At 40.0% G+C, this 13,181-nt stretch overlaps 1 protein-coding gene across 4 annotated transcripts in view; it reads right to left on the reverse strand.

Annotated features, from left to right (window-relative positions):
* Positions 1-2,766: 2,766 nt before the first annotated feature.
* The window catches only part of LCOR (ligand dependent nuclear receptor corepressor), a 70,558-nt gene continuing 60,143 nt past the window's right edge, over positions 2,767-13,181 (reverse strand). For all 4 annotated transcript variants that reach the window (XM_081328951.1, XM_081328950.1, XM_081328952.1 and 1 more), the window contains one exon: positions 2,767-7,511. In XM_081328951.1, coding sequence (XP_081185077.1) covers positions 2,822-7,511 — 4,690 coding nt within the window. In that variant the 3' untranslated portion in view covers positions 2,767-2,821. The remainder of the gene's footprint in view (positions 7,512-13,181) is intronic.

A 13,181-nucleotide genomic window follows, 5' to 3' on the forward strand; every position in this document is an offset into this window, starting at 1 on the left:
AAGTTGCATATATTTTTTAAAAAGTACCTAAACTGTTTTGAACTGCTTGGTTAATCTCTTCTTTCCTAATATTTTGATTGTATACATAGAAAAGGCATGTCCAGTTGGCAGCCAAGAGCGCTCAAGTGTGGGATGGCATGGCCTTCTCCAAAAATAGTAAGAAGCTGAACCAAAACTATCAGCAACTCTGGGCCTGGCAACCGATTGATTTCTCAGAGTTATACAACTTTGTATGTGCAGCAGATTACAGCAAAACAGGGCAGATTTGAAGCTGAAGCATGTTACATAATGCTTACACAAGGAACATTTTAGACTCCAGACCACACAAGAAATGGGACAGCACAAGTGGTAGAAAGAGTTTATTAGCAGAGATCTAAATCAGAATCACTTAGCTTGAAGTGATGTACCAAAAGATGCCCCAACTACCCAGCAGTTTGTTAGGAAGCAGCCCTGGGCAGAGGGAGCAGGAAGTTTTATGCATATCTGAATGTAATAATATAAAGTTGGGGGGAAAAAGAGTTTTGCAACCCCTTGCCATCACCATACACATACATGTGCTCACGCATTTCCTTAAATATTTTTAATACTCCTGGTGGAATGTCTAGCACATTTGATATTTACAATTAAAATAGCAACCAGACAAATTCATAAGAATCTTTACAGAGAACATTAAGCCTAACCTGATGCCTACAACAATTAATTTTATACATCGTGATTTAAATGAAAAGAGAAGTTAAAAATCAAGTCATTTTAAAATATTATATAAAATGGGTCCACCCTGATATGTCTTGTAGCTTTAGGACACCCTCTCAAGTCACCCTTGGGTAAGAGGATGAGCAACAGGGCTTTATATTTTCAGATGCCAAATTCCAATTTCCTTGATCAATGAGAAACTTTACAACAGCTAGTTATCAATTTTCTGCCTGCAGTAATGAGCTTTGGTATAAGAGTACAAATGGTAGTGTACTCTCTATCCTTTAAAAAAAAGAGCTAATTTCCTCACACATTCATTCCCCCCAAAGTTTTCCCCCCCTTATATTCAATAACCCCCTGACTGCCCGAAAAGGCTGGTTCGGGCCAGTTAATACAATAATGCATAAAGATGTTTGCGTTTGTTGATCTCATCTGGTATCCATGGCAAGCTATTCTGAAAGGTCAAACTATCTGAAGGCCTTCCCAGGAAGCTTTCATGAGTCAAACATGGCAAACCTGAGGAGGTCTGCACAAGTTTCTAAGCAATTATTTAGGCCTTTGTTGTGGCTTAGCGAGAGCTACAAAAATAAAATAAAAAGCTGCTCTTTACCTTTTCTCTCTAGCCTCAGAGCAAAAGGAGTTACTGTTACCCCCAAATGAGCAGCACAAGACAGGATGTTTTCTTTTGAGAAAACATGGCTTCCCCTCTTATTTGATCCAAAACAAATGTCTGAACTGGAAAAGTGACTATTGCATTTTAAGTATATTATATTCTCATAGGAATGACCTTTAAAGAAAGATGACACCTTTATCTTTGTGTAATACACAAGTTAAACTTTGAAGTTGAAGCCAGACAACTTGCATATAAAATTAATGAATAAGCGGCGAGCCTACACTCTTCTTGGGGGAATGCAGAGAGAAATTTACTTAATGTTAAGTTGCAACCCATATATTTGTGAAAGTACCAGAAAGTTCCAGCTGCTACTTTATTCACAACCAGCATTATCATGTTTTTACTTTTTAAAAAGCCTTCAGATACCTGAAGAAATCTACAGAAAAGAAACTTGCAGCAACTTCGTAGTTTAAAGATATTTTAAAAAAATCTTCAGCAACCAAAGATCTCTGACAAGGAGCATCTTCCAATGCCTTTTCTTTACAGATACTTTTCTCTGAGATCCATACACTTCATTTTAGCATCATAATATGCCTATGAATTCAGGAGTATTTTAAACAGGGATTTCCCCCCCCCCACCAAGAAAAAAACAAAACACCCCAGGAATTTTGGGATAAATGCATTTCAGAACTACTCCAACAGAAATTGAGGCAGCATTTTAAAGCATAGCCTTTAAGGTGTTTAAGGTATAGAGCAATGTTACATGAGGGAAGCAATCTCTACTTAGGGTAACATTTTCCATTCATCCAACAAGACTAGTTTCTTGGGTAGGCCAAGCATGGCTGATCATCACTGAAAACATAAAAGATCTTTTTGACACAAAACCTGGCTAGCTTATAGCCAAACCCTAAAGCCCAAAGTTACATCACATAGGTAATTATTAATAACTTAATTATAAAATCCATCATTATGACCTGCTAGTAAAGAATGTAATTGGAGGAAACAGCTTTGGGTTTAGGCTTCATAATGCCCTGCTCAAATTAAACAGTGTCAGTATGCTACAATGCACAAAAGGAAGGAAACGTTCCTGTCTGAACCTTAGCAGACATGCCATCGAACTCTGTGGGTTGTGCATGACAGGTGGTTCTCTTTCCATTACAGTACAAGTGCATGTGCATTAACCCATAAACTGCTAGCTTCAAATCAAGCAGACTAATTTATTTGTTTCCTAAAGTGATAAATAAGGCACTGTACTTTGAACTGAAACCGTCACGCTTCCAGTTCAACTCCAGGAACTTTCAACTTTTCTTTCTCCATGATTTAGAAAAAATGGCGCTCCTCTCCGGATGCAACACAAATCGAAGGCTCCTTAAGAAGCAAGAGGGAATTGGCCTTTAGCCATACCCAAACGCCCCCTCCCTCCCTCCCTCCCTCCCTCCCTCCCTGTTCAGCAGGGGAACTACTGGAAGAAAGAGGAAGAGTTTCTGTGACACCCTTCCTAACACCAAGAGGTTGCTACTTGGCATCCAGTCGCCTGCGCTTGCTGGGAGATGGTTCTTTCTTTGCCCTCAGCTTCCTCTTGCTCCGAGTTTTGTTCTCCTGAATTCGTTTCACTGACCTGGTGAGAGCTTTCTCACTGCTCGCCTTTTTAAGAGACTGACTGGGAGGATCTCGCACCATTTTCTCCTTTAGAGCCTTCATAAGCCCTTGCTGCTTAGAGAGCAGGCCGGCCTTTTGACTGGCACTGGCTTTCCCCACGTGGGTGGGAGCCTTTTTTTTCCCAGGTTGTGAGTCAATTAGTTTCTTTGACTTCTCACTCTGAGCGGTGTGCTTGCCGTTTCTTCCTACTGCTGTCTGCTTTCTAGTAGCTGGAGCTCCTACTTGCTTCACTTTACTGACTTTCTTAAGAGAGATTCTTTCCTTGCTTGAAGGACTCAACTGCCCCAGGCCCAGTGTCCTGATATTCTCATTTGGTGTCTTCTTTTTGCTTTGCTGAAGGCTGCCTTTAGTGGAGGTGTCCTCCTGTAACTTTCCTTTCCCTTTTCTCCCCTTCCCTCTTTTTTCAATCAGAGTGGATTTAGTAGGAAGTTGGATGGCTTTCACTTGCTGGGCCAGCTTAGGGGACATCAAGGGTTTAATGCACATGCTCTTGTTGCTTGAACTGCTTTCGGCCAAGAGGTGCTTGGACCCACAGTCATGCCTCTCCTGTTTGACCACTCTATGGAATCCATGAAGTTTACCTCTCAAGTTGGAATATTTCCTCAAGATCCGTGAGCTAGTCTGCACCGGCATGCTAGGAGAAGGCTGGACACTCTTGGGTCCAATACATTGCGCCAAGCTGACTTCAGAGGGAGATGTCTGCTTTGGACTGACAATCTGCTCTGACTCAGTCTGATCACTATTCTCTCGAAGTCTGGTCCACAGCTTTTGAATCTTTATAGTATTTTTTGCTGGGGTCATAGCAGCAAACTTCTTTAAGTGTTTCTTTAGACGCTCTGCTTGGAGAGAACTTGGATAGATGCCAGAAGAACAACCCTTCTGGAGTGGAAGCTTCATGAGAGGAATGTCTCCTGGGATACGTGTGTTCAGCTTCTTCACAATGACCAGAGATTTGGTTTCAGTTGTCTCCATAAACCATTTACAGATATTGGATATATCAAAACCCTTCATGAAAAGCATCTGAACAGGGGACAGTTTCTGAACTTCAGTGGATCCTTTAAATTTTCGAGTCCTCTTCTTGCTTTTCCAAATCTCTTTCAACTTGTCAGATTTATTCTTGACCTTTGGAGCTGGCTGAGCCTCCTTCTCCAACTGAATCCAGCCTTTCTGGATCTTCATATACTGGGCATTAAAGTTAGTGATGAGTTCTTGGTTGTCTTCCTCAGCACACCATTCCACAAATCTGGGTTTGTCAGAAAGTACTTTTATGCTGTTAAAATCAACAGAGTTTTCATTTCTTGCATTCGGTTCATCTGTGACAACGGGATCTGCTGATGTGGTCATGATATCAGAGTTTGCTTGTACAATTGTTTTTTCTGATGTATTTTTTGTGGCAGTGACCACATGAGATGTAGTAGGGGTGTGTCTCAAGTTATAGAACTGTAGGGCTGGTTTTTTGCATTTCATTGTCTTCTCTGGCCGTGTATGCTTGCTAATAGGACATATGAAGCTACTTGTTTCATGCTGGTTGGACAATACTTCAATAATATTCATAGGACTATCAGAATTCTCTAAACTTTCTGGCTTTAAATCTATCTGGTTTTTGGCCTTATCAGACATCTCTGTTGGAACATGAACACTTCTCTTGTCTGAACTGGCTTCTAAGCAAATTTCAAGCATTGCTGCTGGCTTATCTTTGTTATCTTCTCCATTCTGGCTTCCCTCTATTACAGATTCCTTTGCCGTCAGTTTCTTATAGGTCTGCCTTATTGTGATGTCATTTCCCTCATCTGCCTGCTGTTCAATAGATTTGGTACTATCATTTAGCAGTGTGTGATGGAGTCTGTCATTAGGAAAACACACAGATGTTGCCCCATCAAGATGTACCTCTCTCTTAAAACGCTTAGCACCAGGATTTTTAGAAAGCTTTATCTGTAGCTGCGGAAGCTGAAGAGAGTTGGAAGAACAGGGTTGTTCAGAACTGTCTTCTGTAGGCACCAGAGACTGCTGGCTTCGAAGACAGCGATCTGAAACAATGTGGGTTTTTTTCTCCCGCCTTCGTTTTTTGTCTATGTTTGTTTTGGAAGAAGTCTCTTTCTTGTCCTTTTCTGATGTTTTGAGCTCTACTGGAATTTCACTATTAGCCTCCACTTCCTCATCAGACTTGGTGGTCTCACTGATGTCTATTGTATCATTTATATTTTTCTCTCTCTTATCTTCATTGGCATCCACAATGGGCAGGACATTTTTACATTCAACAGAGTGTCCTTCTTTCAAATTCTGGGAATTTTCAACACTGGCTTTGTGTGTGTTAGTATAATCCAAACTGAGAGGCAGCTTTGCTGCTTCTAAATTGGAAAGCAGCTGGGGAAGCTCCACATCCATTTTGATAGTCTCTACCACTGAGGGTTCTGCAGAAAGAGTCTCTGAAAGTTCTAGTTCAATATGAGCAGGAGGTTCAGGGACCCCACCGGTAGGATGAATTACAGGAGACATGCTTCTTGGGCTGGCAACAAGCTGCACAGGTGATACACTGTTGGGAATATAGGGAATCTCTGAAGGAAAGGTCATACAAGGTTCCAGAACATCTGGAGCAGGAGGTACTACTGAGGGTTCTGCCAAGTTTATAGGGGAAAGTAGTGGGGGCTCTATAGATGGTGATACATTTATAACAGAAGCAGGCTCATCTAGAGGAGGCAGCAAGTCCATGCTATTGGCAGATACTTCAGGCATCAACAGGTCCATACTAACATGGGGTTCTGGTTCTTTCAAAATAGGTGGTTCCGGGATAGTCGCATTTCCCAAGCACAGAGAAGCTGTTTTATCATTAGCAGCTTCTGAGACAGATTGTAAAACAGAGTCTGCTATACTGTCACTATTTTCTTTAGGTCTATTACAGTTATAAGAATCAGAGCCAGAGCTATGTGCCTCCAGCATGCTAGTACTGTCTTGCAAGTCCCCTTCATTCTCTTGAGGGAAAGAGACAGTCATAGTCTGCAGTGAAGACACAAACAAGCTGTCTTTATCCGAATGAAAAATAGGACAGGGAAATAGAGAAACAGGCATGGTAGCTTCTTCAGCAAGACTAACCTCTCTCTGTTTCAGGACATTGACCTCAGAAGAGATGCTTTCATAATAGCATTGTTCAGGTCTTATTTCGTTGAAGGAATCTTCTTGAATAGGGGCCGCTGTGGAAGATCTTTGATCATCATTGCTACCCACAGGTTCAGCTGCAGCCAAATAGCTGCCACTTGGAAGAACAGTGCCCTGGATAGGACTTGTTAGCACCTCAGGCCTTGTTGCCAGGGTGTTCCCATTCTCCTGTGAATGCGAAGTCTTGGCCAAGGTGCGAATAGTAGGAAGCTCACAACATTCACCATTGTAGTAATATCCACGAGTGCTCTTCCTTGCTGTCTTTCTTGCTGATACTGTCTTTTTATTCTCATAGTGACATTCTGTAATTGGTTGGCTAATATAGACAACATCATATTGATTATCATAGTCATTTATTCTTAGTCCTGAAGACTTCTTGCTTTTACGTGTGCTTTTAGTAGAAGCTGAAATACTCTTGACCCGGGAGTGCCCATTAGTGGTTTTGTGGTGCACTGCTGGCATGGAATTAATAGGCAGCCAAATGTCTTTGGCATTCTCCATATGAGTCTTGTCACCAGGATGCATGTGGCAGCCTCCCTTGCTTTTCCCTGAAGCCAGATAGTGATTCTCTACCTTTGATCTTATTTCTTGATCATTGATTTCAGTATCCTGGTGCACAGAGGCTCTGGAGCTGCACTGCAAGGCATTCTCTTTGTCTGCTCTCCGTGGAGAGCTAGTGGTGAAAGCTGGCTCTCGAGTTTCCTCTGGAAAAGCTTTGAAAGGGTTCTTCAAAGAACCTACCCTATTCTCTAAAATCTCCTCATTAATGTGCACATTTGTTGCTTTCACAGCTACATAGCCTCCCTGTAAACCTCTACTTTGCACCTGATCTTTGTCATCTTCACCTTTCCTAACCCCCATCTCCTGCTCAGTAGCAGAGGTCTGCCCTTCCAGATTTTTAATAGAGTGATGGGTATTGGAGGCAGTGAGGTACCCTTGGGTGGGACTATCTCTGGGACTCATAGAAGTTGTTCTAATAGTTGGAAGCTCAGGAAAATCTCTTCTGACAATAGAACTGTAGTTTTCTCTTCTGTCTGTAGATTTCAGTTCTACGGCATGTTTCAGTGCATGGCATAGTATTCTCAAAGAACCATGAGCCTCTGATGGTTCTGCATCCAGCAACAGAGGAAGTTTTGACTCAGAGCAAGAAGTTCCACGCTCCTGGTTCTCAATGTGATATTGGCTGCACCCTGAACTACAAGTAGACACATCCATGTTTTCAGGTCCAGATAACTGCTGGCCCTCATAGCCTGTTTGTACTTCAGTGCAGATGTCATTCAGGACACGGACGAAGTGTTTCTGGTGGTATGTGCAGAGTTTGACCATTATTTTTTCCAATGGAGATTTTGGCTGGCCAAGAGAATCTATTGCTACTGCCTCTGCTGTCTCCTCACTAAAGAAAAAGAGAGAGAGAGAGAGAGAGAGAAATAGTCAGTATAGTACAAAATTCAGGAACAAAACTCACAGTGTAAATAGTTACAATTCTCTTTTCTGTCACAATTCGGAAAGACAGTATCTTTAAATTCTACTGTAATTGAGCAAGTAGATAACACAAAATCCCAAACAATATTAACATTATGCCTGAATTTTTTTTCTGGTTTCTGTCTATTTATGTAGAAACCTTGCCAAGGGACTTGTCCAGGTAGTTGCCAGGAGCCAACATTGACTCAAAGGCATCCCACTCAAAAAAAAAATCTTTTGTAAGATTTTATTTCATTAGCATTATAATTAATTTTCATGTAATTTTGACTAATAATTAGTTGTTTTTAATTAGAATTAAACTTTATTCTCTCTCTTCTAATATTCTGGAAACCTCCAAAAAGTGTTCCATGAATATTTTATTATGATTAATAGTTTATTTATAGTTACAGTGTATTATTGCTATAGATGCTTTTTCTTAACTCTTTTGAAAAACCACCATGAGTCTGTGTTGATTTGGCAGTGTACAAGCAGAATAAATAAATAAATAATCTATTTTTGTCGACAAGCATATAATAAAATATCAAGAGCGAAGCTATGATTTCTACAAACAGAACTGTTGCCATGCAACTGTCATAGTGCTACAATTAATGCGTTTCAGAATTTGCTGTACTGTGAAACTGTCTGCATAGTAAAATGTTGAAACACTGGTGGAAAAACAGAGCTGCCACAGATTGATTTTATGTTTTCAGTTAGAATGGGAGTACAAATATCTACATCCACACTTCAATTCCCCCCCCCCCCGATTTTGATCTGAAAGATGCACACAGATGATAATAAAGGCACTGCAAAAAATCCGTACCGTGGCAAAATGTTTTAGGATGGAAACCAAAGATGTAGCTGAAGTTAAAAACAATAGCAAGTTTCACTTTGGATGTTTTGGAGAATTTATTCACTGGAATAGAATTTTTAAGGTTAAATACAGTCAATTTAGCTCATGGTTACACAATCACCAAAAACCTTTTCACTTGGTACATGCTTATTTTTTGTCTTGCTTAATAAAATCTAGGAGTATGATTCTCTACCAGTTACAGGCAAGGAAAGGAGACACAGTAAATGTTCCTTACCAGAATAGCAGAACTGCTGTATATCCACACACAAAAGCCCACTTCAACCCAAGTTTCTCACTATTCAATATATTTAACCTTTTCATCTTTGTTTATTTCACTGGAAAATCAGTTTCAGATTACAAGTTTACAGGTATGTAAGAAGCAGCAGTAGAACAAAAGTTCAAGGCTACGTGTTTCTGTTCCTTTCAGATCATTTTAAACATCACAATTATAGTTCTATAAAAAAAATAAGCTATAAGCTTGTATCTCCCACCCCTAGATTTTTATATACCAATTCAGATTTATTTATTTCCCTTCTGTCTTATGCTTTACAGAAGTCTAGCTGATTTGCAGAGGCAGCCCCAGCACCCTGCTGGAGTTACAGCTTCCTCCTATTTAAACTAATGGGGCAACAAAAATTAAGTTTTAGGACATTATTTGAGGAGGTTATAGTTCACGATTATTAAAAAGTAAAGGGAAGAAATACAAAGTTGCTTTATTTGATCAAAATTAAAATAGATATGTGGTTATCTATTTTATGTGGTTTTCACTGGTTAGGACTGTACCATGAGGTTTTAAGGATTTGTTTATAGAGATGAGATATGGGAAGAAATCACCTGTTGTATTTTAAGGGAAGATAACAAGGAACAATTGTGTATATTCATTGTAATGAAGAGACAGTCATTTCTTTATATATATATTTCTTTTTTTTCTTTACTATATTTTTATTTTATTTTTTTATTTTGCACATTCTAGTTTTTCTATTTTATTTTTCTTAATTTGTATAAGCTTTTATCTTTCAAATTGTAATGTTCAACAAAATTACTATTAAGAAAAGAACAGGAGCATTAATTATGTAAGTGATTTTTATTTTACTTTTCAAGAAGGCTGATCGATGTATCGAAAGTATATTCCTTGGCTATAGCTTGCTATATGCCTCATCTTCCTAAAATGGATTGATTGCCAAACGGTGGAATTGAAAAGGACTTCTAAGTATGCTATGGAAACCAGAGAGCACATAAGAAGAAAAAGGGGTAAGTTGTCTATCTAGTGCCAAATGTAAACAGGGATAGTTCTCCAGGATTGGAAGGGAAGAGAATCAAATGTATTTTGTTTACTGTAAAGATTCTGAAATTTCCTTACGAAGTTGCTGGCTTTATTTTCAAGGACACAGCTAATCATTATTGTACCATGCCTCCAAAATAGAGGTTTTAAGATGTTTTATTAAAAAAAGCCTTCTTCTATTCTACCTGCATCTAACTCAATTCAGATGGGTAACTCTCTCTAAACTAAATGCACATGTACCTGAGTGAACATTCATTCTGGAGTGTTCTGCTTTTCCCCTCTTTTTCCATACAACATTTGAATCACCAGCTGTGACGCATCTAACAGCCTTCTTGTGGCTAATTGAAAAACATTATTATTCAGTCCATCCCTTCAAAACTAGGGGAGGGTTATCATTCTGAAACATTAACCCACGTACTGCTTCCTTTTCAAGGGCTTTGAACAATGGTCCAGCTAATTTTCATGCTCATCAAGGACACTGGAAGCTTTCCTATTTTCTCCCCTTAGGGTAGTACAAACACCACTTCCTTGCAAGCTGGCTCCATGGATAAAACCATAACAGCATATAGCATCTATATAACACAAATCATAAATAAGAGTCTACAAGTGGATAAATTCATAAAAAGCTTTAAGTAAAAAAATACTGCTTGTAAAATCTTCAACATTATTGCACGATAACAATTTAAGCCGAGAGAGACTAAGCACTGTGTGCTGCAAAAGTACATATAGTAAGGCAATTCTGGTTAACACTTTGATTGATTGCATGCCATAAAGTTGGTGTTGAATCTTAGCAGCCATAGATAGATTTTCTGCAGGATGATCTGCCCCCTTCAAGTCTTTCAATGAGGCAACCTTCATTGCTGTAATTGAACCCCATCCACCTTGCTGCTGGTTGTCCTCTTTTTCTCATTCCTTCTATCTTTCCCAGAGTTAAGGCCAGAAATAATAAACAATAATTGCAAAAGGCAGTTTTACTCGGAATAGCTTCCGTTCCATTAACACCATCGAACAACATATACCTATCCCAGTTCAACAGGTGGATAAAAATACCAAATAGTCTGAACATCTGGGTGGCTATGCAATGAACCCATAATTAACAACATATGTTCAGAACATGATTAATTTGATCCTGATCATTTGTGCTTCAGATGAGAACTCTGGATCAGTTTGTTCTATGATCCATGTGTTTGTTTTCTTGCCAATCTATGGTATTTTCTAGGAGTCTTCTTCAACAGCTAGCAAAGGATCAATGTTCTTGCTATCTTGTTTCTCAAAGTCCAATTTTCCACAAAATGTAACAGTAAAAAGTACTGCCTGAACAATTCTTTTGGCTTTTAATTTTTTTTTAATAAAGTTGACAATTGAATCTTTTTAAACTTATGAGACACATAATACATTATATTATTTTGATATTGTGGTATTTATTCAGTATTAACTAAAGATTATTAATACTCAATGGGTGCGATGGCTGAGTGGTTAAAGATGCAGAGCTTGTTCGAGACTCAAGCACCATGTGACATAGTGAGCTCCTGTTACTTGACCAAGTTCCTGCCAACCTAGCAATTTGAAAGCATGCCAATGCAAGTAGAGAAATAGGTACCACTTTGGTGGAAGGTAACTGTGTTCCATGCACCTCAGCATGTAGTCATGCTGGCCCCATAACCATGAAAGGGTCTTTGGACAATGCTGGCTGCCTCAACTAAGAAACGGAGATGAGCACCGCCCCCTAGAATCAGACATGACTGTACAGTGTTTATTAATACTATAATGTTTATATAACACAATTCTGATAGTTGTTGTTGTTGTTAGCTGCGAAGTCATGTCCGACCCATCGTGACCCCATGGACAACGTTCCTCCAGGCCTTCCTGTCCTCTACCATCTTCTGGAGTCCATTTAAGCTCACACCTACTGCTTCAGTGACTCCATCCAGCCACCTCATTCTCTGTCGTCCCCTTCTTCTCTTGCCCTCAATCTTTCCCAGCATTAGGCTCTTCTCCAGTGAGTCCTTCCTTCTCATTAGGTGGCCAAAGTATTTGAGTTTTAGCTTTAGGATCTGGCCTTCTAAAGAGCAGTCAGGGTTGATCTCCTTTAGGACTGACCGGTTTGATCGCCTTGCAGTCCAAGGGACTCGCAGGAGTCTTCTCCAGCACCATACTTCAAAGGCCTCAATTCTTTGGCGCTCAGCCTTTCTTATGGTCCAACTTTCACTGCCATACATTGCAACTGGGAAGACCATAGCCTTGACTATACGCACTTTTGTTGACAGGGTGATGTCTCTGCTTTTTAGTGTGCTGTCTAGATTTGCCATGGCTTTCCTCCTGAGGAGCAAGCGTCTTTTAATTTCTTGGCTACAGTCCCCATCTGCAGTGATCTTGGAGCCCAGGAAAATAAAATCTGTCACTACCTCTATTTCTTCCCCATCTATTTGCCAGGAAATGAGGGGGCCGGATGCCATGATCTTGGTTTTTTTAATGTTTCAACCCAAGTTTTGCACTCTCCTTCTTCACCCGCAACAAGAGGCTCTTTAGTTCCTCTTCACTTTCTGCCATTAGAGTGGTATCATCTGCATATCTTAGGTTGTTATTTCTTCCGGCAATCTTAATTCCAACTTTTGATTCATCTAGCCCTGCCTTTCTCATGATGTGCTCTGCATATAAGTTAAATAGGCAGGGCGACAGTATACAGCCTTGCCGGACTCAATGCCCAATTTTGAACCAGTCAGTGGTTCCGTGTCCAGTTCTCACTGTTGCTTCTTTGCCCACATATAGGTTTCTCAAGAGACAAATAAGATGGTCTGGTACGCCCATCTCTTTAAGAACTTGTCACAGTTTGTTATGATCCACACAATCAAAGGCTTTAGCATAGTCAATGAAGCAGAAGTAGATGTTTTTCTGGAACTCTCTAGCTTTCTCCATGATCCAGCGTATGTTGGCAATTTGATCTCTAGTTCCTCTGCCTCTTCAAAATCCTGCCTGTACTTCTGGTAGTTCTCGATCCACATACTGCTGGAGTCTAGCTTGTAGGATTTTAAGCATAACTTTACTAGCATGAGAAATGAGTGCAATGGTGCGATAGTTTGAACATTCTTTGGCACTGCCTTTCTTTGGAATTGGAATGTAAACTGATCTTTTCCAATACTGTGGCCACTGTTGAGTTTTCCAAATTTGCTGGCAAATTGAGTGTAGCACTTTTACTGCATCGTCTTCTAAGATTTTGAATAGCTCAGCTGGAATACTGTCATCTCCACTAGCTTTGTTGTTGCTCAGCTTTTCTAAGGCCCACTTCACTTCACATTCTAGGATGTCTGGCTCGAGGTCAGTGACCACCTCATTGTGATTATCAGGGACGTTAAGCTCATTCTTGTATAGTTCTACTGTGTAATTTTGCCACCTCTTCTTAATCTCTACTGCCCCTGTTAGGTCCCTGCCATTTTGGTCCTTTATCATGCCCATTTTTGCATTAAACGTTC

The sequence above is a fragment of the Vipera berus genome (assembly GCF_964194415.1).
Source record: "Vipera berus genome assembly, chromosome: 5".
In the NCBI taxonomy this organism is placed as follows: domain Eukaryota; kingdom Metazoa; phylum Chordata; class Lepidosauria; order Squamata; family Viperidae; genus Vipera; species Vipera berus.